Below are 24961 nucleotides of genomic sequence, written 5' to 3' on the forward strand. Positions count from 1 at the left end.
CGCCATGCAAGGGGCTGGATGACGGGTCAGGCGGGAAAGCCCGTGGGTGGGGGCAGGGGCGGGGATCCCCGCATCGCTGTTAGAATGCTCGGTGACTGTGGGGGAGAGCGGATCCCACCCAGGTTAGGTCAGAGGAGCAGCGCCATGTGCTCCGGGCTCCCGGCTCTCCTGCTGCCCATCTGGCTCTCCTGGACCCTGGGGACGCGAGGCTCAGAGCCCCGCAGGTGAGGTAGGGGCTTCCCCCGGGCCACACAGCCTCCCTCTCTGCTCCGTAGCTCGCAGTCCCGCGGGCAGAGGCGCTCCGCTGCACTCGTGGGCTCGGCCTGAGCCGCAGCTGGGCGGGGGTCGTAGCGTAGGGGTCGGGCCGGGGAGGGGGCGGGGGGAAGCGGAGAGCGTTTCCTTCGCGGTCTCTGCCCACGTCGCCGTCGCCGATGATCCTCTCCTTCCTGGGTCTCACGGAGCCCAGAGGAGCTGGCAGCGCCAGCCCTGCCCTGCGCCGCGCAGCCGCGGCTCCGGCTTGCTGTCCCCGGCCGGGCTTCGGGTCTCGCTCCGCAGCCGCCGAGGCAGGAGGCAGCGCTCGGCCTCCGGCTCGCTCTCTCTCCTCCCCCCTCCCCTAGCTCCCGCGCCCGCTGCTCCTCCTCTCCCCGCGCCCGCTCCTCCTCCTCCTCCCCTCCCCCTCCCCCTGCGCCCTCCTCCGCTCCGGGCCAGCTCGGCGGCGGCGGCAGCAGCAGGAGCAGCCCCGGCTGCGGGTCGCGACGGCGGCGGGGCGCCCCCTCCCCCGTGCCGGGGCGCGGCGGAGGGATGTGGGGCTTTGCGGGAGGAAGGCTTTTCGGCATCTTCTCGGCCCCAGTGCTGGTGGCGGTGGTGTGCTGCGCCCAGAGGTAGGGTCGCGGGTGGGTTGACGGGAAGCGGGCCGGGCGCCGGGCAGGGCGCGCGGGTGTGCGCGCTGGGCGCTGGCGGGTGAGCCGCCGCCTGACCCCGCTCTCTCTGGCCCCCGTCCCTCCCGCAGCGTGAACGATCCTGGGAACATGTCCTTTGTGAAGGAGACGGTGGACAAGCTGTTGAAAGGCTATGACATTCGCCTAAGACCCGACTTCGGGGGTAAGTAGGGTGTGCGCGGCCGCTGCGGGCAGCGCGACCCACCGCGCTGGCGGCCTGGGTGGAGGAGGGAGGCGGGGGCCGCTTCCGCCGAGCTGCGGCGGGGTGGGGAGGGGGGCACTTCGCCTGCGCCCCCTCCTCGGATAGCCCCCCATCCTCAGAGCAGCTGCAGCCGGTGCCCGAGCCAGGCTGATCACCGTGTCGTGCGCTTCCCGCAGGTCCCCCGGTCTGCGTGGGGATGAACATCGACATCGCCAGCATAGACATGGTTTCCGAAGTCAACATGGTGAGTGCCTGCCCTCCCCAGGGCTGTCCCCGAGCCCCTGCCCCGCTGTCTGGGCCCACAGGCGTCCACAGTACCGGGCCAGAGGCCTCCTCTGCCGGGCTGAGCTTCCCGGGCCGAGCTTCCCGGGCCCGCAGAGGGAGCGGCGCTCCCGGGCGCAGGTCTCCTGTTCTCGAGGCTCCCTCCGCCCGCCTGAGTGCGCGGGGGTAGTCGTTGGCGTCAGAGCCGCGCGGAGGGCGCACCCTTCCCGCCATAGGAAGGGGTCCTGGGCTCACCCGAGGCTGGGCTTTCACCGCCGCCCTGGTACTGCCAGCTCCTCCCGCCGTCGGTCCCCTGGTCCTGAGGCTGCCCCAGTGCCTTCTCGCCTCCTTAGCAACAGGCGCCGGGGAGCGGGGGAGGAGAGGAGAGTTGTGGGGGTGGCTCGTATACTAGGTAAGAGCTGCTTAAGGGTTCCTTTGTTGTCTTTTGGAAAGAGGTACTGGCCGCCGGAAAGCGCGGTGGGCGGTGGGTCTGTGTGTTCCTGGCTGTCTCGGGTCAGTTTCCTTGGTGTCAGTGGCTTTTCCGAGGGCAGGCTCGTGACAGTGAAACCCGGTCCCCATCCACCAGGCTCTGTCAGAGGTGCTGACGGCCCGGGCGGCTCTGAGAACTGGAGGACCTGGGCAGCTTACGGGCTTTCTCTGCCCGGAGAGTCGAAGGCGAGGGAACCAAGTGTCCCTTAGGGCTATGTTAACGGTGTTAACGGTGACGGAATTCAGTATTCTGACCTGTGGAAAGTGGAGGTCCGTGTCCCGAGGTGCGAAGTGGGTGTCACGGGCTTTTGCTCAGGATCCTTTAAGACAACAGGTAATAAGGAGAAAAATGACCCCTTTCATTTGTTAATTGAGCTGAAATACCAGGGGATTTGGAAACGGGTTTAAGTTTCTGTTGAGTGACACTTTAGAAATTATAAGAATGAGAATTTGGAAAAAATATATTTTTTTGAAGAAATCGTTTGGCAACTTTTTTTCTAAAATATAACACCGAGAATATAATGAGGCATGAGATAGACTCGATAGATTTCTCCAGTCTGGTGGACATCAGAGCCACATGGGCAAACTTGTTTTAAATGCATACTCCCAGGCTCTGATTCTGATCCAGTGGTGTGGAGTGGAATCTGGGGGTCTCTGCATTTAAAACTAGTGCTCCAGATTTTTTTTAAGCAGGTGTTTTGTGAACAATATTTTGAGAAACATTGCAATAACATAGAAATGTGGTTGTTTACAAATAAACTAAAACCATGATTTTTAAATAGACTGTTTAACAAGATATATTTAAAAATATATCCTAGTATGGATTTTGTAGAAAGAAATCTGACTACACGAAACTATATTTTTTATCAATTTTTCACTCTTAACCTAAAGATTTTAAAATTATAATGTGTGATTTTAAAAAAAAGTACCTTTCTTTCAATGTATATCACTAAGGACATTTATATACAAGTGTTAATAGTAAATAAATAAATAAATAAATAAAGTGTTAATAATAAAAGCGTTAGCAAGAAACAGACTTTACATACATTACACTAAAAACATCACATATATTTTACTTTTTGTAAAAATAATTCTGTCAAAATATGTTTTGTTTTATGACCTTAAGGAAACAAGTTAATATATTCAAGATTTACTCTGTAGTCTGTGATTTCCTTTATTGGCAACTGCACATTCTATAGCGAAGACAGTTTTGTACAGAAGTTAATCGAGTTATTTAGTGGATTTTTATGTCAAAAATTATATTGGATGTCAAATGATGGAGAGAATATACTGATGTGGCGCTTTAAGAACTCTGTATATTACTAAAACAACCAGGGGAATGGGGAGAATGTCTTGTTGTAGATCATTGCAAATTTTCTTTAAATTAATTTTTAAACTTAATTATCCACTAGTTTAGACATCATGCTGATACTTAGTATCTTAAAAACTTCATAAGTAATTGCCTAATTCATGCACTATGAATTGAGGTGTCCCAATTTTCTCTGGAACCAATAATAGAAAGACAAATCGAGGATACAAACCATTATATTGGATAATCTTTAAGTGCATATCCCAAAGCCAGTAATTATGCATAATGTAGCCATAGTATACTTGTATGCTTTTTTTTTTGCATTCTCATGATGGAAATTTTTGTGGTTCTCTACACTAAGTTTATTATAAAGAAAAACTGGGGATTGATGGGATGGGAGATTGAAGGCCATTGGACAGATGTACTGACTGGCATCTGAAATATCTTCCACAAGTGGATTGGTAAAACCATTCGCTAGAAAAATCTGATTTCCCTTAACTCGTGATCAGGATCATAGCTCATGATCATAGCTATGATATTTGATTTTTTTTAATTGAAGGAACTTCAAATATAGCAATGATTAAGTATCATTTTGGAGGTAACATTTTATAGGGAAAGAACAGAGAGTATGTGAGCATAAGATTAAACCCATCACTCAATCATGTTGCTTAAAAACAATGAATTATATTTATGAGCTTCCTTAATCACCTTACTAGTTTCACAAAACTAAGTGTTGTTAGCTTATGAAACTAAATAAGAAATGGTCTTGCTTTAAGGATGGTACAGCTAGTAGAGGAGATATGTCAAATAGTTGTAACAAAAGTAGGTGAGTCCCATTTAGAGGAACAAAAGAAAGGGGTATGGCCTAAGAGAGAGAGGGAAGGAAGAAGGGAGGGAAGGAGGCAGAAAGAGGGAGGGGGAGAGAGAGATATACTGAGATTACTTCTGACATGGAAAGCCTAATGAAAGAACTTAAGAAATGATATCTAAATTGGGTGGGTGAATAGTGGGGAATAGAATTGTGACTGGCATAGATAGAAGAGGATGTTCTGGGTTAGGGAAGAAATTGGCAAAACTACTGATGGATAGATCTGCAGGATAGGAGATTGTGAAGGAGACTCAAAAGATGAAATTGGAAAAGTAGGACAAACCCCTGTTCACCTAGGCCCTTCTCTGCCTTGCCAAGGGTTTCAGATGTTAATTTTCAAAAATTAAGGAGCCTGTAAATGTTTTTAAGCAGGTGATTGACATGATTTAAGATGTGGTTTAGAATGAATATTTTGGCCAAAATGTTAATTTAGATAGAGGAGTGAGAATGACGAGTTAGAAGAGCAAAGTTCACTAGAAAATTCAGGGTAAATGATCATGGAAAGTTGTTCTTTGAAATTTTCTTCTCAAAATTTCATAGATATGCTTTTGAAAACATATATTTAGTGAAATAAAGATTCATTAATATCTGAAATAAAGATATGCAAAACATGTATATCTCAAGATGGGACAGATATGTGCTTGTCAGTGAGCATGTTGGGGGTGAATATAAAGAATATTGTTACTTTTCTCTTTAAACTATTATAAAGCACAGTCTTTATCTGTTGATGGTGCATATAGATAATGCCTCCAAATAATGCCTCTGACCTCAAAGAATTAAATAATTAGATACATTATGCATATACATGTATATGTCATTGTGCATTTTGGTGTTTTGTATTAACAATCTAAAAATGGATTTTAATATTTTAATACTTAACATTATTTTACCATAACATGTTTCACTGATAAAGGAGATAGTCTACATTTCCATTGTTCCTAATCTTCTAATTTTTCTTTTCACGTACTTTTTTAAAATTGATATAGTTAATTTACAATGTTGTGTTAGTTTCTAGTGTACAGCAAAGTGACTCAGTTATACATGTATATGTATACATGTATATACATACATACATATATATATTCTTTTTCAGATTCTTTTCCATTATAGGTTATTACAAGATATTGAGTATAGTTCCCTGTGCTATACAGTAGGTCCTTGTTATTTATCTATTTTATATATAGTAACGTGTATATGATAATCCCAAACTCCTAATTTGCCACTTCTTACTTTTTAGTTAGCTGACTTGACAGAAGTCAAACAAAAAACCATTTTCTTTTACATAACTTCCCTTGTTCTCTAGCTCTTGTTTTAAAATTTCAGACAATCTTTTAAAACTATACATGGTTAAGTAATTATTGGGATTTAGTTTACATATTACTTTCTTTTCTTTTAAGTTTATTTATTATTTATTTATTTATTTTTGGGTTTTCGTTGCTGTGTGCAGGCTTTCTCTAGTTGTGGCAAGTGGGAGCTACTCTTTGTTGCGGTGTGTAGGCTTCTCACTGCAGTGGCTTCTCTTGTTGCGGAGCACAGGCTCTAGGCATGAGGGCTTCAGTAGTTGTGGTGCACGGGCTCAGTAGTTGTGGCTTGTGGGCTCTAGAGCACAGGCTCAGTAGTTGTGGTGCACGGGTTGAGTTGCTCAGCGGCATGTGGGATCCTCCCGGAGGAGGCTCAAACCTGTTTCCCCTGCACTGGCAGGCGGATTAAGAGAGATTGTACTTATGGAAGAACACTGTCTACTGAAAACTTTTATATGCATGTGTTATAATTCTGGTGCTTAGCACTGGTCCAAGTGTGTGTTGAATAGATAGATGGAGGGATGAATAAGTGGACAAAAATTATTGAAAATATAGGAAATATAAGGAAATACTAAAAATATAAAACAACTAGGAAATTTTAATTTAAAAATAGTACTTTTTACTGAGAGAGTGAAGCAGGTCTAGAACTCTTTAAAAAATCAATTAGTTAAAAAATAAAAACAGTATTTTAAAGTAAGTCATATGAGTTCTTTTTTAATTTGAATAATTAGAAGAAGCCACTGTTTGATTTGTTAATTCAGAAAGAAACTACACATACTTGATTTCTACTTAATTAACTGTAAAGTACTGAGAATATAAAGCTAGACTCAAACTCTAGTAATATAAATACTAATTTTCTATGATTTAACTTGTATTTTGTTATTATTCTGTACTTAATTCGTCTATTAAAATTAGCTCATCCTGGGACTTCCCTGGTGGTGCAGTGGTTAAGAATCCGCCTGCCAATGCAGGGGACATGGGTTTGAGCCCTTGTCCGGGAAGATCCCACATGCTGTGGAGCAACTAAGCCCATGCGCCACAACTACTGAGCCTGCACTCTAGAGCCTGTGAGCCACAACTCCTGAGCCCGTGTGCCACAACTACTGAAGCCCGTGTGCCTAGAGCCCGTGGTCCGCAACAAGAGAAGTCACTGCAATGAGAAGCCCGTGCACTGCAACAAAGAGTAGCCCCATTCACCGCAACTAGAGAAAAGCCCACGTGCAGCAACGAAGACCCAATGCAGCCAAAAAAAAAAAAAAAGCTCATCCCAATGAAAATGTAACTACAGGATTATTTTTTCTGATTTAATGCATATAAATCATAAATTATTGTCTCTTTTTTTTTTTAGTTGTGAGCTCCTTTTAGGTGACATATAAATGTGTCTTTAGTTATTATGAGAAGTAGATTTGTCCCTTATGCTTGTTGTATTGTATTCCTTTGTCATTTGTTGTATTTTCCTCTTAGAAAATCCACTTGTTTTCTAATGTCTCAGTGTAAAATAAGTATGGTACATAAGAATATGGTTTTAGCACATCTCAGCAAGCAGCTTTGGCACTGCATCACTGTAAAATGGGTGCAGTCTTACTCATGAACACAACACGTAAACATTTGCACTCATTTTGTCTTTCCCCTTTTCAGAGGAGTGGGAAAGAGGAGAGGGTTTCCTTGGATAGAGTGAGCTGGGATCACCTGGAGAATTCAGCTTTAGGCATTTTCGATCAAACTTATGTTAATCAACTCCCCTCCTCGTGCTGCAGAATCTAGGGTTGCTCTGCCCCTAGTGAATGCTGAAGGGGTACCCAGTGCCCAGTACCTGGCCAGGTCCTCAGGCAGAGGAGCTGAATCCCAGGAGTCCAGCTGTGTGCTGAAAAGAGCCTAATGGGATTGGGAGTTTCCGGTCCTGTTTCCAGGTTTATGGGAACATCTAGCCTTAGGCAAGTCATTTAACACTCAGTAATTCAGTCTCAGGCTTCCCAGATGCCCATGGCATCCCCACAAAATTGCCAAAGTAATAGCACAAAGGGCTTAACTCTACACAGAAAATTGAGGTAAAGACATCCACAAGATCACAGCCAAACAAACACGTTAGAGAACTGTCCTTCACTGATTTCTCTAGAGAGGCTCTGGCTGCATTCAGAGTTTGCATATGAATTGTTACTAGCATTTTTAAAAAAAATATTTATTTACTTATATGGTTGCGTCGGGTCTTAGTTGCACTGTTAGTTGCAGCACATGGGACCTAGTTCCCTGACCAGGGACTGAACCTAGGCCCCCTCCTTGGGAGCACGGAGTCTTAGCCACTGGACCACCAGGGAAGTCCCTCTTACTAGCATTTTCAAGGTTGGAAATGTGCTAATGCTCTTATTACCAAGTAAGCTGGGGGATGACTCAGCAGAAAGGAAAAAGTGTTTCTCTGACCCAGTTGGGTTTGGAAAACTGCTTACATGAAAGGCACTCCATGGGTAAGGTACAATGAGCATGTTGGCATTTGGTTACAGGTTGCTGCATTTAGGAGGTAAGATTATTTATTGAGGACATTACTTTTCCCTGGAAGTGTGTTTGTGCCTAAGTTACGATCAAACATCAATGCTGGGGCACTGATAAGAAAGCATATAATGAACTTCAGTGGTGGATGAGAATAACCCTTACATAATACACTCTTTATGAAGGGAGGTTTGTGTTTAATATTAGAAGGAATGGTATGGGGAGCAAAGAGAATGCTTCTTGTCTTTCCCCTCAGGGAAGTTGTAAAGCTTACATTGCTGCATCTCTTAAAAGATGGATCTTACACACATTTCCTTGTTGTGAGCAACCTCTTCCTAGAGCCTGTGCCAGGCTGAGGGATCCTATGTTGTACTGCACATAGAAGTAAGTATTTCGTTTGAATTAATGGCGTAAATCTGCTTATTTACATATTAAAAACTTTATGTTCTTACCAGTAAAGCAGTATGAATTCAACATTTGACTTTGTACAATCTGTTATCTGTAATAGCTCTCCTTTTCTTCCATTGGTAGCAGAACCCTTCTTTCTCCTACGGGTTCTGAATCATATCATATATACTGTCATTGTGCTTTGAAGCCTACTGAACGTTTGTTTTAAATAAATGAAGCCTATTGACCATTTGGAACCTTTAAAATTTTCTTATAATACATGTTGAGGTGTAACTTAGGGAGATGACAGCTAACAATAGTTTTATGTCATTATGCAGTTGATGAAATACTTCAGGTATTTTGTCGTATTTGATCATCAAACATGATCAGCTTAGTGAAGTGTATCTTATAGGTAGGTGTTAATCTCATCTCCATTGTTCAGGTGAGAAAATAGCCTCAGGAATAGCACTGACTTACTACAAAGGCAAAGCTGGGACTTGGTCCTATTTCTTTGTTCTTTCTACCTCATTATGCTACAGAGCAATAAAAAAAATGCTCTGTTAGGCCCTCATGAGATTTTACCTTTTTCCATGACCTTCATTGCCATCTAAAGTGGATCTTCCAATTAACTTTTCCATGAACTCTTAGTCTTTCCTTGTAACACTATCAGAGTGTTAAATATGATTCTGTTGTGCTTGTTTGCTTAGAGGCTTTCTTCTGCATTTTTCTCCCCCTTAAGACTGTAAGCTCCATCAGGCAGATCTGTGTCTAAGAACAGCCCTTGCATAGTGCCTGACACATGATAGGTATCATTCTTCATTCATATATTTTCTTTCAACCAAAATCTAATATACACTAGTGTCTATATATATATATATAGCATTATTAGATTTTGGTTGAAAGAAAATATATGAATGAAGAATGAATGAATGAATAAATATGTAAGTGCATGAATAAATAGGCAGGTAGCTTTCCAATGAAATATTTTTATAACCTAGAATTTGGGCTAATGACCAAGAAGAACCTTTTATAGGCTAAATGTGATGTATATAGTTTTTACTTTAGGGGACTTAATTTGATCAGAATTTGTATAATTGTACACAGTATAATACTGTCAAGTGTCAAGTGCTGTCAAGTGACAGCTTGTCAAGCTGTCAAATGTTCTATAGCGGTCACCCCCTTCACTGGAGAGGTTTTACACTGATTTCAAAGCAGAAAAGAGGGAAGTATTGCGGTGGTTCTGTGATATACAGCCTGTGTAAGGGTTAGTGTGTATATTTCAAACACCAGTCACTAGTGCCTTTGTACACTCAAAGTTTTGTGTCTAATTGGAAATATATGTGGTTCGAGCTTTTCTATATGATAGGGAAGTTTTGGTGGTTCTTATATTGGGATTCATTGGGCTCTGCATTCACTTTCTGATGGCCGCTCAGCAGTGCAGTGGAACTGCATTGGTTTTCATTCGTTTGCTAGCTTTCCAGCACAGTTTACTTCTGGGCCATTTATGCCAGCCATTAAGAAGATTCTCTAACTGCAAAATTGGGAAGACTAGGACTAAAATAGGTTTCATCTCTTGGCATTTTGCTCAGTCCTGTCAATTCAAGACGGAGAGCTAGCCTCCGATCTCTGTGGTGGGGGATGTATTGATAGAATTCTCTTATTCCCTTGGTTACCCAGAGACTGCATTAAGAAATAGAAGCCATTTGTAAGCATTAATGCATGTATCCCTTTTTACATTTTTCCATTGAACTTAAGTATCACACAGAAGCGTTAATATAATTAACAAAAACCTTAGCATGCATGGAACTAATGTTTCAGATGAATAGGAATAAGATTAAGATATGAGAATGTCATAGTTCTTTAAAAACTCTAATTTGTGCTTGTCCATTCAATCTAAGAGAGGATATGGATTCTAATGATTACAACATCATCATATTTTACCTCAGTTCTACAATGAAAGAATTCCTTTTATGTAAAATATTTGCTAAATCCTCATGCTATCATTCATGACATGAAATACATTTGTTTTATTTTGAATTGACTTAAAAGGATAACAAAATTTACTGGTTTAAAGCTATATAACTCTGTTTGATACATATGTATAAAATGTTTGTTACTTAATTCAACATCACATCACTCTTCTTTTAAAATTTAATTTTTTGAATTAGATTTTACAATTGATAACTTTAATCAGTAGAGGGAACAACTTTTCTGGGTCACCCATCATTACAAGTTGTTTGTGTGTGTGAATCTATGAGTCCATGCAAACCAAAAATTATTTTAAAAAGAAACAACAATTTGAGTAATTCATTGTAATATCATTGATTTTTTTCCAATCCTGGTGACTCTAAAAATCCATCTGAGAGATACATCCATATATCAGGTTGAAAGACTAAACTGGTCACCAAGCGCAGTGCCTGTCGTGTAGAATATGCTTGGTAAATACTTGTTAAATGCATTTGTGTAGCACACGACCCTTGTGGTAAAGCTGTATGTTGTGTTTGTTTTATCGGAGAGATTCCCTTATTTGTATGTTTGTCAAGCACATAAAATTAGCCGTAGCTTTACACAGAAGGATTCCTGTGAACTTGTCACAGAAAAGACATCTGAATTATGGAAAACAGTGCCATTCCTATGGTCTAGACTAGTGGTTCGAAAGGTATAGACCAAGAAGCCCTCTGTGGTGTTAGATTGATTACAGGGGTTGACACAGATAAGTGCCCTCCAAGCAAAATTTCTCATCATTGGTGTAGTCTGTGCTTTGCCTTTCCAAAGCAGTGTACATACTAGAAAGAGGCTGGGAATAACTGAGTGTATGAGGAGCAGGACTGATTGTGCTGTATTCCTTTTTATGCTGTTAAACATTCTGTGGATAATTCATTGGTGTGAGGCTATATTTGATTGTGCCATTGAATGAGTTTTCATTTCTGAATTTTTCCTTTGGCCCTGGGCACCAAAATTCCCTGTGAGAATGTAATTTCTTGTGATATGGGCTAAAATAATGGTTGCTTAAGAGAACGCTGTTATATAGAGTGTACATGTGTGCCCCATAATCAGTGTTTCTGCTCAAATAATATTGGAAATTATGTTAGAGAGATGTAAAATAGGTTTCTTTATTGTAGGAACTGTCAAGCCCTTTAATATGCTAATGATTTTTGTAAATCTTCAATGAGAGGGGCGAAGAATTCAATATTTAAAATATATGTTTGGGGATTTTTTTCTTTGTGAGGGGATGGTGGACCTTATTAACACTTATTCATGAAGTCTTCTGTAGAACACAGTTTAGGAAATGTGGGTCTAACCGATTGAATTAGAATGAGCTTTAATATGGCCAGTCCCCAGGAATGATAACTGAGGAAATTACTGCATTAACAAAGCCTCTTTTGGTGCCCATGTCCAAACAGCACAGAAGATACAATTCTGACAAAAAATGTATCATTGCATATGGGAATGGGTAATATTTTCTGGAAATGAAGCTTAAGCATTTCATAATTAGATTGATAAAAAACACAAAGATTTTCTTCTATAATAATACTCTCTGTCACATTGAAGGTAGATCTGTGTTTCAAGCCTTCTTGTTTTCTTGTAAATATTACAGGAGTAAATGATTTAGAAGCAGAGAGAGTTGTGTTGAGCAAGAGAGGATGCAAAAAAGGCTCTTGGGACAACAATAGTAGGTTAATTTTGAGAACAAAATATGTCTCTTTGAGGCTGTTGGGCTTGACCAGTGCTTTCTTGGAAGGCTGGAGATTCCTTCTTGGGGCAGGAAGAACAGGCAGTGCTGTGATTCTGCATTCCACTAGGGAGGGTTGACATGTATGTTTGAATATATTACATAAATAGATATTTATTATAATCTACATATTGCATAAACAGATATTTATTATAATCTACAATATATATTATATATAATGAAATTATATAGTATACTGTATACTATATAATTTATGTTATTCATATTTATATGTAAAGTAAGATTCTCTTTAAAAATAAGATTCTCTTTGGTTGAAAGGTTCTGGTGATAAACATTTTAACATCCCCTGGAGTAAGACATCGCTAAAATTCCCTGTATGACTAATTCTCTATAGTTCTATGAAGAGTCTATACCTGTTCATGAATAGTCAGTGACAATAGCCCAGAGGGCAGATGTATCTTCTGGACTGTTCCAGAACCACAGGAATATTATAAGAGGACAGTATTGCTCAGTCGGCACTGAGGAGACCCCACTGGGGATCTGGGCTTGACTGGTAATAATGGGTGAAGAAACCAAAGTAGATCCAGAAATGTAGAGATGCAAAAGTGCTAATTGATTATAAGGATAATAGGTTTTGTTTGTTTGTTTGTTTGTTTCTGGCATTTAGAAGCATAGGGAGCTGGTTTAAAAAAGGAGGGCTCTTGTTTTGGAAATATTATATATCTATAGATTTTTTTTCCCCCTAAGTCGTGCTTTATTTATCATTACACTTTATTGCCCCAAAGCTTGTGTTTATGATTGAAAAGCTAGTCTCAAAGCTTGAGCAAGCTCTTTGGAATTTTAATTATCTAGGTAATTTCCTCAGTACTCCAGGCTATTTTACCTTTAGAGACCACAGGGGGTCTAACTCTCAAGATTGCCCTTGGCAGTGGAAAAGAGTTGGTCATCCAAACTCTCAGATTCCAGAAGGGTTTGTGTTAACTTTGGCAAGTCATTCAGACTCAGTGGTCCTCGATCTGATCATTTCTTTTTTAACAAGTATATTAAAATTGATTCTTTAACTTGCCTTCTAGCTCTGATTTCTGTGGTTTCTTAGAGTCTGTGAGCAGTTAAAAACCTAAGGGACCTTCTGTTTGCATTGCACAGACCGCTGCTTCTTATCATTTGATACTGTGTGTAGTTTAATTGGGTATCCTAGTGGTGGTCATCTGGCAGCTTGCAGCCTTATAGTCAAAGCATGGCCCATTCTCCCCAAGTTACCTGTGCTGTGCACTGCAAGCCTGGGACATGTCATACAGAAACAGTGGGATTTACAGTCTGTACCCATGGTCATTAATTTTTGTGTTTCAAACATGGTGATGTTTAGTTTTTGGTTTGAATTCAGAGTCACTAATTTATGAGTGAAAACTAGCGGGCTGTTAAAATGCTTCTGTTTTATCCAAACCATGATCTTTCCATTATCATCTAAGAAAAATAACTCAATTTGGAAATGTCAGTTAATGCTACTGGGTACCAAATTGTCCATATTCAGATTTTTCAAAAATTCTACATGAATGTAATTCATGCAACAGTTTTGAGTCTTCTGTGGTATTTCTGTGACATAATTTTAATATTGCTTGAGTTCGTAGTCAGTCGGAAAGGAAGAGGGTGTGGGCTGAGTCAGAGTTACCTGTACTGCCCTCAGTCAGTTTGGGATGATTAGCTAGCATTTCGTGAAGATAACTGTAAGCTTAGACCTCAAAGGTAGTTGCATATTGTGGCCTCTCTACAAAAAATAAAGTTTTTACCATGTTCTACCTCTTTCTTGATTCCTTGCCTCATTTAAAGCAAAATTATTATACATAAAATCCAAGCAAGAAAACCTGTGTGGATATAGGGATAAAGACTTGGGCTTGCCTGAACTAGAGATTGCAAAATGAGATATGTAAAATTGTTTAATTTTATTCTGAAAGAGGAAAAATGTGGATGTGCAAATTATTATATAACTAGGAAATTACCTATTTAGAATTATATAGATCAGAATGTATAGTGTGACTCAAACTTGGATGTGACTCAAACTTGGATGTAATCAATGACCAAAAAAATGTTAATAATTTTCAAAGTGTTTACTTCATATTTATTTACTGTAGGTGAAATCCTGCTAATAATGGATTGTAGTATCTGGTTAGGAGAAATTGTAGCACAGTAAAGACAGTAAATAACCGATTTCCTAACTTAGCACTTAGAAATAATTTATCTACAGTGGTAGCCCCATGCATAGATGTTCCTCAAAGTTTTTTTTTTTCCTTTCTTTCTCTCCCAGAGCAAGAGGGGTATGGCAGCTAGTCTGGACTAGCAAAGTTCAGACATTAAAAGGGGAGACACTTTGTTCCAAGTGTAATTGAGTTAGTGCACTTTGGGTAGCACCAACTCTGAGGACCAGTGTGGGTACAGGTCCTGGGCATCAGCTGGTTTACTGAGATTAAGGTGAAAAGGTCAAATAAGGGGGGTAGATGTCCTTCCTAGTCTCTTGGCTACTTATCTGAATGACATCTCCCTTGATGAGATAAGAAATGGGGGTCTTACCTGCCAGTTTTTCTCTCCATTTATCTTTCTGGGATTTTGAATGAAAAATTTCAGTACCCCAAGCATCAAATTGGCTCAGTAATTTCTCTCCTTTTATCATACCTTTCAGTTTCTAAAACCACTAAGGAAAAGCCTCTTTTTTTTCTCCAACATACTTCAGAAGAAAGCGGAATGAAATTTGTTAAACAAAGGCTGACAGGAAAGCAAGCATCTATTAATTGACATCCAATTTCCTGATATGCCAACCTTTACCCAAGACTGTACTTGATTATGCAATAATGTGCAAACAGAAAATCGGAATTTACTCATGCTATAGTATTAATAGAAACTGTCAGTTACCCAGGGGAAGGACTCACACATCAGTTTCACATGTTACTGAACTATTGGGTTGGCCAAAAGTTCGTTCGGGTTTTTCCATAACATCTTACGTTGTTAGATGTTATGGAAAAACCCGAATGAACTTTTTGGCCAACACAATATTTTCTGTCAGGTAAGTGTGAGTGTTTCTAGATCACACTTCTATAGAGATTTTTTTGTGTGATTATCTACATTGTAATAGAAGTGGTGAGACCAATAATCATGACAAAACCCTGAAATAGAAAACATCGTAGAATTCTATCACACTGACAGTAGAGCCTGTTGCGATGGTAGAAAAGAGGAGTGTAAGGGGCCGATTTTGTGAATATTTATGGCAGAACACTACTTTTGTTGCTTCAGAGTGAAGTGCTATATCTAATTTACACTTATTCTAATAGGTTAGTCCAAAATAAGCTGTATGTATAGATTTTTAAAGTTCCAGGCTTATCAAAGCACCTTGCATTCATAAGTCAACTCTGGAACTAGTTGGGGAGAGGCAATGCAATGAACTTTTCCTTTTTTAATTCTCAAAATAACTAATATAACTTAATAATTCCTCTTGTGTTGTCTTTCATGGCTTTTTGGTTCACCTGTTCTGTGCTGATGAGCATATTCTTGTGCTGTCTCCTTCACTCTAAATACTTCATATTTAAGAGGTGACTTAACTAGTGTATAACTGCTTTCATATGCCAAAGAAACACTCAGCATCATAGATCCAAATGATAATAGTTTGGGCTTTTCCACGTGTCTCCAGTTTAGCACATCTTTTCACATGTTGCCTCTGGCACTTCAGACTTGAAACTCTGGCAGGCACTCAGCACCACATGAAGTTGTGCAGAAGCTCAGGAGGAGAGAGTGCTTGCCTGGAGCTCAGGAGTGAGTCACTCAATAATCATCAACCTGTGCAGACGTGGGAGGACAGTGACAGTGAAGGTGGGGATGAGGAAAGAGGAAATGCTGAGAGTGTTCTGAAAAGCAGTTTGGAGGAAAGTGAATAGGACTAGATGGCATGGAAAAGACATAAGGGAGCTATGGGTGGTATTGAAATAGCAAAACATGGTAAAAGTGTTACAAGAAACTGGATTTTTGATTCTTTAAATACTTGAGATACTGGGACATTTAGTCATGTTTAATTAAAGAGTAGATATATGCCAGTTTGTACTGTGCAAAAGAAAAATTAAATTGTTTACTTCTGCTCTTCTTACATTTTCCTTTGAAAAATTGGAACCACTGGGGGTGTTTGAGTTCCTGAATTGGAGCCCATCATCCTCCTGGGGGGCAGCCGCCTAAGGTACAGAGTCACTAAGAGGGTTTACAATCTACTCAGAACCTGTGCCGAAACCCCAGGTGTTTTCAGAGCTGCAGGCCTTACCAGATACTTTGATGCATGTTCTTTTCAGGTGTGATGGGAGGAAGGCAGAAATTCTCCCTTATCCAGCTGTAAATGATCAGAACACCCATGGATTTTTATACATAACACAGGTGACTTTGTGTTTGCATTCCATGTTCTTTAACATTGGGTCAGGTGCAGGAGTGTTCTCTGACTTTATATTGTGAAAAGAAGGCCCACATGGCTGGAGATGTCAGTATGACTGCCTGTTGAGAACTTAGGTTCTCACTGTACCTTTACTGCTTTCACAAAATAGTGTCCACTGTTTTCCAAAATTAAAAAAAAAATTAGTTGCCCACTAAGAAAATTTAGAACAGATAGAAAAATACATTTGGATGTATTTCTTTTGTTTTTTTTTCATGCACATATGATATGTATGTACTATTTTTTACACACTGTATGCATAAGTTATTATCATGCTTTTCCATGTAACTATGTTATAGAGACTTCCATGCTACTGAACATATTTTACTGATATTTTAAAAACTGTATGGTATTTCCTTGCATGGATGAATAATATACTTAATATTTTCCTATTGAATATTTAGGCTACTTGCTAGACTAAATAGTATTTTGATGAATATCCTTGTGCATGAATTATTATGCATATTTTCCTTGAGAAACATTTCATTAAGTAGGATTACTAAGTCAAATAGTATGAATATTTTTAAGGTGTTTGAGACACATAACTGAGTAGCTTTCAAGAAAGGATCTGCTGGTTTGGGGTCCCACTGATTTGCCTAAAAAATGTTTTATAGCTAATATTCTAGAATAAGTGTATCTTTTGGTAAATGGAAAGAGAATAATAGCTCACAAAATTGAGTTAAACCCCAAAACTATTCTTAACTTTACCATGACTCCAACACAACGTCATCTAACAAGAAAAATATACAAATAATTTGGCTTTATATTAAAATTGACTTTATCTTAATTTTATATTTGGTATTCTGATATATATGTAAGGAACAGCACAAGTTCAGGTCACTGTTTTGAATGAAATAGAATAAATTCTAATTCCCCAAATAACTTTTACATTTGAATACTAGAATTTTCTCAGAAATCATGCCTAAGAAATTGGAAAAAAAAATTATTTTTAGGGGTTTTGAGGTCACAGTTGACCATTTTTACCTGGAAGCCCACATTATCAGATTTTACCACAACATTTAAAATTCAACATAGCCCCATAATTAATCTCAGTAACCGGGCAGAACCTTGATCCTTTGGGTGTTAGAATATGTGGGGCCCCTGGCAAGTGTGGGGAAGTTGAGGGGCCTCGTGTGGGCGGGGCTGGCGTGGTGTGGGTGGGGCCTTGTGTGTGCAGAGTGCGTGAGGCTGATCCGAAGGGCACAGCTGATTAATCTGAGGTTTTGTTCAATGAAGTATTAACTTTACCTACATGGGTAACATTTTTAGGGGACTATTTTTCATAGTTAATGAGGAAAAAATCAGATAAAATTTAATCTGATCCAAAGTTTGCTCTACTGATGCAGAGAAAAAAATTTAAGTGATCATTAACATTTAATCGGAAGAGAATTTAAATCCAAATTATATTTGGATTTTTCCACATCGATTATGAGATGAATGCGTAACCATTTTTCCTCACTGCTCTGATTTGAATCCTGCCATCATGCCCAGAAATAGCATCTCAGTGAAAGTCATTCAGGAACAGCCCCATATTTATAAAAATTTATAAAAATTTTCACCTACCCCGAGCTCTATTTTTTTTTTAATCTTCTTTTTACATGAAGGTCACACGTTTGACCAAAGGAGCCATCTGCTTTTGAGAAGACTCTTTTCACTGTCCACTTGTCTTTCTTTCCCATTCTTCTGCCCTGTCAGCAATTTTAGTTTTATTCGTCCTTAAGCACTGGTTCTACCTCTCATCCTAGACACCAAAGAAATCTATTTCAAGTTTCTCTAGCCCTTTAACATGATGGTTGTGTTTAGCTCTTGCCCAGCCTTCAAAACGATGTTGGTCAAAGTGTCACAAGCCTGTCCACTAGCAGAAATGTCTCTGACCACAAGAAGTCTCCCAGTAATTTTATTATTTAATGCATTGTCCTCTCTATGCAGAGCGTTCTCTCCCCTTAAGGCCTCCATTCTCACTTCCCATCTTTCCTTGCTGTTGAACTCAAATTTTGTTTCCCTCAGAAGATTACAGTGTGGGCTTGCAGGATGCAGGGGCCCTTCCCCCGTGTCTTTCTCAGAGGAAGATGTTTCTCCTCCCATCAGAAATTATTCTTGCTCTCTGTGCTCTGCGTTTTGGCTTTTCCTGTGTCCACATTCGCTGTCTCCTTTGCAACATATCTCCCTCTTCATTAGGCTCTTTCCTGTAGTCTTCCTATGGGAAAAAGAAAGTATCTGTATATAAAAGAGACACTCCAAGCCCCTCCCTTGACTGTGCTGCCCCTAACTGTTGAATTCTCTTTTACAGATATTTTCCTCAACCATATGTTTCTGGACACTGTTTCTGGGATGAGTATCAACCTGTAGCCCTTGCCTGTGTCCTCGCTGGTGGGTGCTGGGGGCTGTGTGTGTAAATGTGGTGATCAGGGATTACTCTCCTGCATATCAAATCTTGGTCAGCTAGGCCTCGTGAATTGTGATTTTCTACCTTGTCATTAAATCCTGAAGATAATTTTCATCTTTTTTCTCTTTCTCTAGTATCTAATTATTCATCAAGTCTTGCACAGTAATTTTGATAATGTATTGAAGACTCCTTTTTTCCCATGACCCTAGTTTGGAGCCCTTAAATGCAGGGATCTCTGCTCTGTCTTAAGTCTGTTATTATCCTCTGTTCTGGTTCCACTTGTGCAGTATGACTACTTGGTTCTTCCTGTCCTTTCCAGGATGGGAGCCCCTAATTGCTCCAGAGTGCCTGCTGGGTGTGGTAGAATGGGGTGACTAGAGTTAATGTCCACCGTGGCTGGGATGCCAAGATTAAGAACAAGCTCCAGGATCTGGGGGAAAGTTCCTGTGGGCTGTGTCAATGGACATCTTCTCAGCCTCAAGGGAAGAGATTGGAGCTGTTTTGAGGTTCTCAGTACATATCAGAGCCTTTGCCATTTGGTTAGTACAAGGGGCAGGATTTAGGGTTCTTCCTGAGAAAGTGTAAGAACAAAAGAAGTGATGGCCCTGGATGACTGTGTTGAGTATGGACTTGACACTGGGGCCTCACAGAGTTGAAGAGCAAAGCTCTTACCTTGATAAGCCCGATTAGCCCTATGTTTACTCAACTTCAGTTTATTCTAATCCTTAGCACAATGTTAACGTATTGGTCTCAAATTGTTTCACTTGTAGACTTCCTCCCTTTGCCATGTTATGTATCCCTTTACTTCCATATATTCCATACTGTCAGCCATAAATAGATGTTTTAAAACTGAGTTTTTTATACTCCAATAAAGAGCTATTAAAAAAAAAAGTGAGTATTGATAGTGATTCTATTCTGATTGTGGAGATGGCCAGAGTCAGACAAGGACCTATTCTCTCCAAGGATACCAACACCATAAAGAATGCTGTGGGGCAAACATGGAACCATTAAAAACACTCATTACAGAGAGCACACAATGAGTGGGAGGGAGTAATTGTGAAATCGTGAGTCAGCAGGACACAGTCCATGGACTCTTCTCCCCCTTAAATCATCACTTTTACCCTGGGTAACTACACGGTTAAAAAGGAGAATCTCAGAAATAAGAGATGGAAAGAAAGAGTGGGTGTTAGAAAGAGGTTCTTGGTCTGCTAGTTAAGTAACACTGTGTTGTTGAATTTAAAAAAATATTTCAAAGCATGCTGTTTTATACAGAAAATTGTATTTCTTAGGAGGAGCAGGGGTGCTATCTCTGCTAAAAGTCCACATTTAATGTGTACTCTCTCTTCTTGCCAAGTACCAATTAGAAATCAGGTTACATAGCCTATCAGTCAATTAGGGATGGAGATAAGGCTTTCTGAGTGTGGTGTAAAAACATAGTTTTTATTTCTAAAAAAGTAAAAAGCTGAAATTAGCTAGAAAAGGAACAAATTTGACAGTTTAAAATCTAGAGAAGTGGTGGTGAGATTAGTGCTCTAGCCAAATTTCATTTACTGGGATGCTGAATCAACAGCAGAACAGACCCTTAAGAAGTAAGGAGTTCGATATATCAGTGATTATTTTTTCAGGGAACTTGGATAATATTGGGATATGATGAAAATTAGGAGCCAAACATCAAATTCCAAATTAGGAGGAGGAGGTGGAGAGGTGGTTAGTTTAAGATCCTTTATCTCATGACCTTCTATGTCTAGAGAGCTCTTTCACACTGAAGGGAATCTCATCACTGCTCTATTATTACTGTTGGGCCTTGTTCCAGGAGTTGGAAACCATAGACTTTGGAACAATGCGCCTTTCCATCTGCAATTGTTCTGGACACATTCCGGTGCATTTCTAGTTTGTATTTCTACATTGTTGCCAGTGTTGTCAGTTGATATTTAAAAGGTTATTGTGATATTTTAAATATTTGATTAACATGAATTATAAACTATGGTTTGTTAAGGAAAGAAAGGAAGGAATCCCATGAATTCTGGATAACTTTATCATCAAACACTTTTTTTTTGAATTTGCTAGAATGAATACAAATGCTCAGATTTTGGAGAACTCTTACAAAATGCATTGTATAACTTTCAACATTAGTAGTTCATGAATTTTCCATAATCTAGAAAGATTTTGAACAACTAGAGATTTCACTATTCCCAGATACTAATTACATTTTATAAAACATAATTTTTGCGGAAAAAAAGAGCAAAATGCTTCATTGTTATGAGTAGAACTTAAGAAAAAAGTTGATCTATTGTAATGAAATCTGAAAATAAAAAAGCTTTGGAAAACATTTATAATTCATAATATTTCTGAGCTTCAGTATATTCTTAGCAAAAATATAGGTTGTCACATCTCTGGCAGTTTTCTCCCATTCACGAGGTAAGCATTTCATGAAATTCTATTTCTTCAACTTAATAGAGTCATTTTACTCTAAAACAGCTCCTTATGTTAACTTTTCTCTTCATAATCAACAATAGCTTACTTAAATCTAATGTAAATTCCATATTTTAGTTAATCTTGAATTCACTTGTCTCTGTGTGTTCAGCCTGCCTCTTATTATCTAACTGGGATGCTGCAAAGATAGGTACCATGCCAGCTGGTTCCTTCACTTGGTAGAAAGCAAAGCAATTTTTAAAGGTATAGTTTATATTATTCATAAGAAAATAAATTCACATTCCCATTTTGTCATGTAGTTTCTCAGTCTGTGTTGGCAGTACCTTATTGTTCTCTGAGCAATTTCATTTAGAAAGAATTTAAAGGGCAGTGAATGAGGTCTAAGCCTTAGTGTTCTACCACTGCTAACTGAGGGCTTGGGTTGAATGAATAATCTACATCCATAGATTATTATTTTTTTAATAAATTTATTTATTTATTTTTGGCTGTGTTGGGTCTTCGTTGCTGTGCATGGGCTTTCTGTAGTTGTGGTGAGTGGGGGCTACTCTTCATTGTGGTGCGCGGCCTTCTCATTGCGGTGTCTTCTCTTGTTGCAGAGCACAGGCTCTAGGTGTGCAGCCTTCAGTAGTTATGGCATGCGGGCTCAGTAGTTGTGGCACGCAGGCTCTAGCGCGCAGGCTTAGTAGTTGTGGTGCACGGGCTTAGTTGCTCTGTGGCATGTGGGATCTTCCTGGACTAGGGCTCGAACCTGTGTCCCCGACTTCGGCAGGTGGATTCTTAACCACTGTGTCACCAGGGAAGCCCCATCCATAGATTACTGAAAACCTCATGTTAGTAAGGAGTTTCAAGTTCTTTCACTGGACCTCTTCCAGAGTTGCTAATGAGTAGCAAATGGATTGATTTTGAATTCTAGCTCCTTCTATTTCCTTGCCTTCTTTCTGGTAGAGGTGCTAATAAGCAAAAATGCAACTAAAAGGCGTGAAGACAGAAGGGAAGAATTAAATGAAACTGTTTTTTTAAAAACCTCTAAACAGATTTCTAATTCCAACCAAGATGGAGTAGCCTCATTCCTCCTAGTCTTCCCTCTTGCGACTGAAAAACCGGGTCATAATCCAAAAACAGAAAGATTCTGAAGGTTGAAAGAAGAAGGATGATTGCCTGTGGACCTCAGGACATGGGCAGTGACTTGGTATTGAGTTCCCTAGGTCTTCTTTTTGCCTTTCATGGGTTCCAGAGAGTATACTGGAAAGCCTACTGCCTAGAACTGCCAACAACAGAGAAAAGAAACTCCAAAAAAGCTTCTTAGCCAAATGATCAGGAGAAGGATGACCTAACAGAAACAGAAACTTTTTGATAATACCTATCCTATTTCAGCCAAACACCAATCAAAAAAGGACATACCTCCCTCCCCATGATTTCAGCAGGGTCAAACAGGGAGCTAATCATCTACCTGCTACCCAGTAAAACAGGATAAAGAAGAACTGAACATCACCTCAGTCAATAGGATCTGATTGACATTTAAGGAACACTTCACCCAGCAGAATACACATTCAAGTGCCCACAGAGCTTTCCCCAGTATAAATCATGTTCTGAGTCATAAGGCAAAGAATTCATATCATACAGTTTATGTTTTCTAACCATAATGGAATCAGACTAGAAATCAGTACAGAAAATCAGCAGGAAAATCTCCAAATACTTGGAAATTAAACAATAAACTTTTAAACAATCTGCGAGTCCAAGAGGATGTCTCAAAGGAAATAAAAAGATACATAATGCTGAATGAAAACAAAAATGCAGCATATCAAAATTTGTGGGACACAGTTAAAGCAGTGCTAAGATGGAAAGTTATAGCACTAAATGCTTACATTAAAGCAAGGAGAGATCTCAAATCTAAGTCCTTAAAAACAAGAAAAGGCAGATCAAAATAAACCCAAACCAAGCAGATATGAGGGCATTGTAAAGATAAGAGCAGAAATAAATGAAATTGAAAATAAGAAAACAGGAGAGAAAAATTGATCAAATATAAAGTTGGATTTTCAAAAAAGTCAATTAAATTGCTAAATCTTAGACAGGAATAACAAGAAAACACAAATCACCAATGTCAGGAATGAAATGGGAATTATCATTCCATGTCCTGCGCTCATTTAAAGGAAAATAAGGGAATAGTATGAATGAACAGCTTTACACATATAAGTTCAACAACCTAGCAAAAAACGGACCAATTTCTTAAAAATCATAAATTACTAAGACATACCCCAAATGAACGAGATATGAATATTCCATTAGTGACTAAATAAATTGAATTTGTAAGTAGAGGTTCCTGAACAAGAAATCTCTGGGCCCAAATAATTTCACTGGAGAATTCTGGAGTACATTTAAAGAAGAATTAAATATTGGTAATACACAATCTTCTCTAGAAAACAGAAGAGGAGGGAACAGGTCCTGACTCATTTTATAAAGCCAGTATTGCCCTGATACCAACCCAGAGAAAGACAGCACACAAGGAGAAACTAAAGAACAAAATCTCTCAAGAATATTGGCACAAAAATCCTGAACAAAATATTTGCACATCAAATCCAGCAATGTATAAAAGGAATTCTACACCATGACCTGGTGTCATTTATTCTAGGTATGTAAGACAGGTTCAGTAATCACAAATCAATTAGTAACTACCTTGTCAGTTGGCTAAATAAGAAAAAAAAAATCACATGTTATATCAATAGAGACAGAAGAGGCATTTGAAAAATACAACACTCATTCATGATAAAAGTTTTCAGCAAACTAAGAATAGAATATTTCCTTAACCTGTAGAGAGAATCTACAAAAAACCTACAGTTGTCATCATGCTTAATGGTGAAGGACTGACTGCTCCCCCCCTGAAATTGAGAATGAGGCAAGGATGTCCACTCTCACCTTTCTTATTCTAGCTACTTCAGTAAACCATGAAAGAAGGAAAGGGCATACAGATTGAAAAGGAAGAAATGCAAATGTCCCTATTACTAGATGACACCATTGTCTATGTAGAAAATCCCAAGAAATCTACATAGAAAGTCCTAGAACTTATTAGTTCTAGGTCTTAGGATATGAGGTCAGCACAAAAATCAGTCACATATCTATATAGTAACAGCAAACATATGGAAACTGAGATTAAAATAAAAACTTTCAAACTCACTCCAAGAAAGTTAAATACTTAGGTATAAACTTAATAAAACAGGCACAGAACCTGAATGCTGAAAATTATAAAATACTGATGAAAGAAATAAAAGACCTAAATAAATGGGGAAAACTACTGTTTGATAAATTAGAAGACTCACCATAGTAAGACATTGATTCAAATTGATGTATAGGTTTTATGCAATTGCTATCAAAATCCCAGAAAGACTTTTGTTGACATAGATAAATTTATTCTAAACCACATATGGAAAGGCACAGGGGCAAGGAGAGCTAAATAAAATTATCTTCAAAAAAGAAGAAAATAGTGGGAGGGAACACTCTCTACAATATTTGTGATTACTATGTAACCACAAGTCGGTGGGTTTTGGTGGAAGGATAGACCTATAGATCAGTGGAATAGAATAGTGAATCTGGAAATAGACCCACGCACATATGCCCAAATGATTTTTAACAAGATTCAGAAGCAATTTAGTGGAGGAAAGATGGCCTTTCCAACAATGGTGATGGAGCAGATGAACTTTGACCTAAACATCAGATATATATAAAAATTCACACAAAATCGACTTTAGAAGAAAACAC

General features: G+C 39.4%; 1 protein-coding gene across 1 annotated transcript in view; it reads left to right on the forward strand.

Annotated features, from left to right (window-relative positions):
• The first annotated feature begins 681 nt into the window (after positions 1–681).
• The window catches only part of GABRB3 (gamma-aminobutyric acid type A receptor subunit beta3), a 234921-nt gene continuing 210641 nt past the window's right edge, over positions 682–24961 (forward strand). Inside the window, exons 1-3 of the mRNA XM_030873089.2 lie at positions 682–881; positions 1010–1101; positions 1317–1384. Of these exons, the coding sequence (XP_030728949.1) occupies positions 802–881; positions 1010–1101; positions 1317–1384 (240 nt within the window). The 5' untranslated portion in view covers positions 682–801. The remainder of the gene's footprint in view (positions 882–1009; positions 1102–1316; positions 1385–24961) is intronic.

This window comes from Globicephala melas, chromosome 2 (assembly GCF_963455315.2).
Source record: "Globicephala melas chromosome 2, mGloMel1.2, whole genome shotgun sequence".
NCBI lineage: Eukaryota > Metazoa > Chordata > Mammalia > Artiodactyla > Delphinidae > Globicephala > Globicephala melas.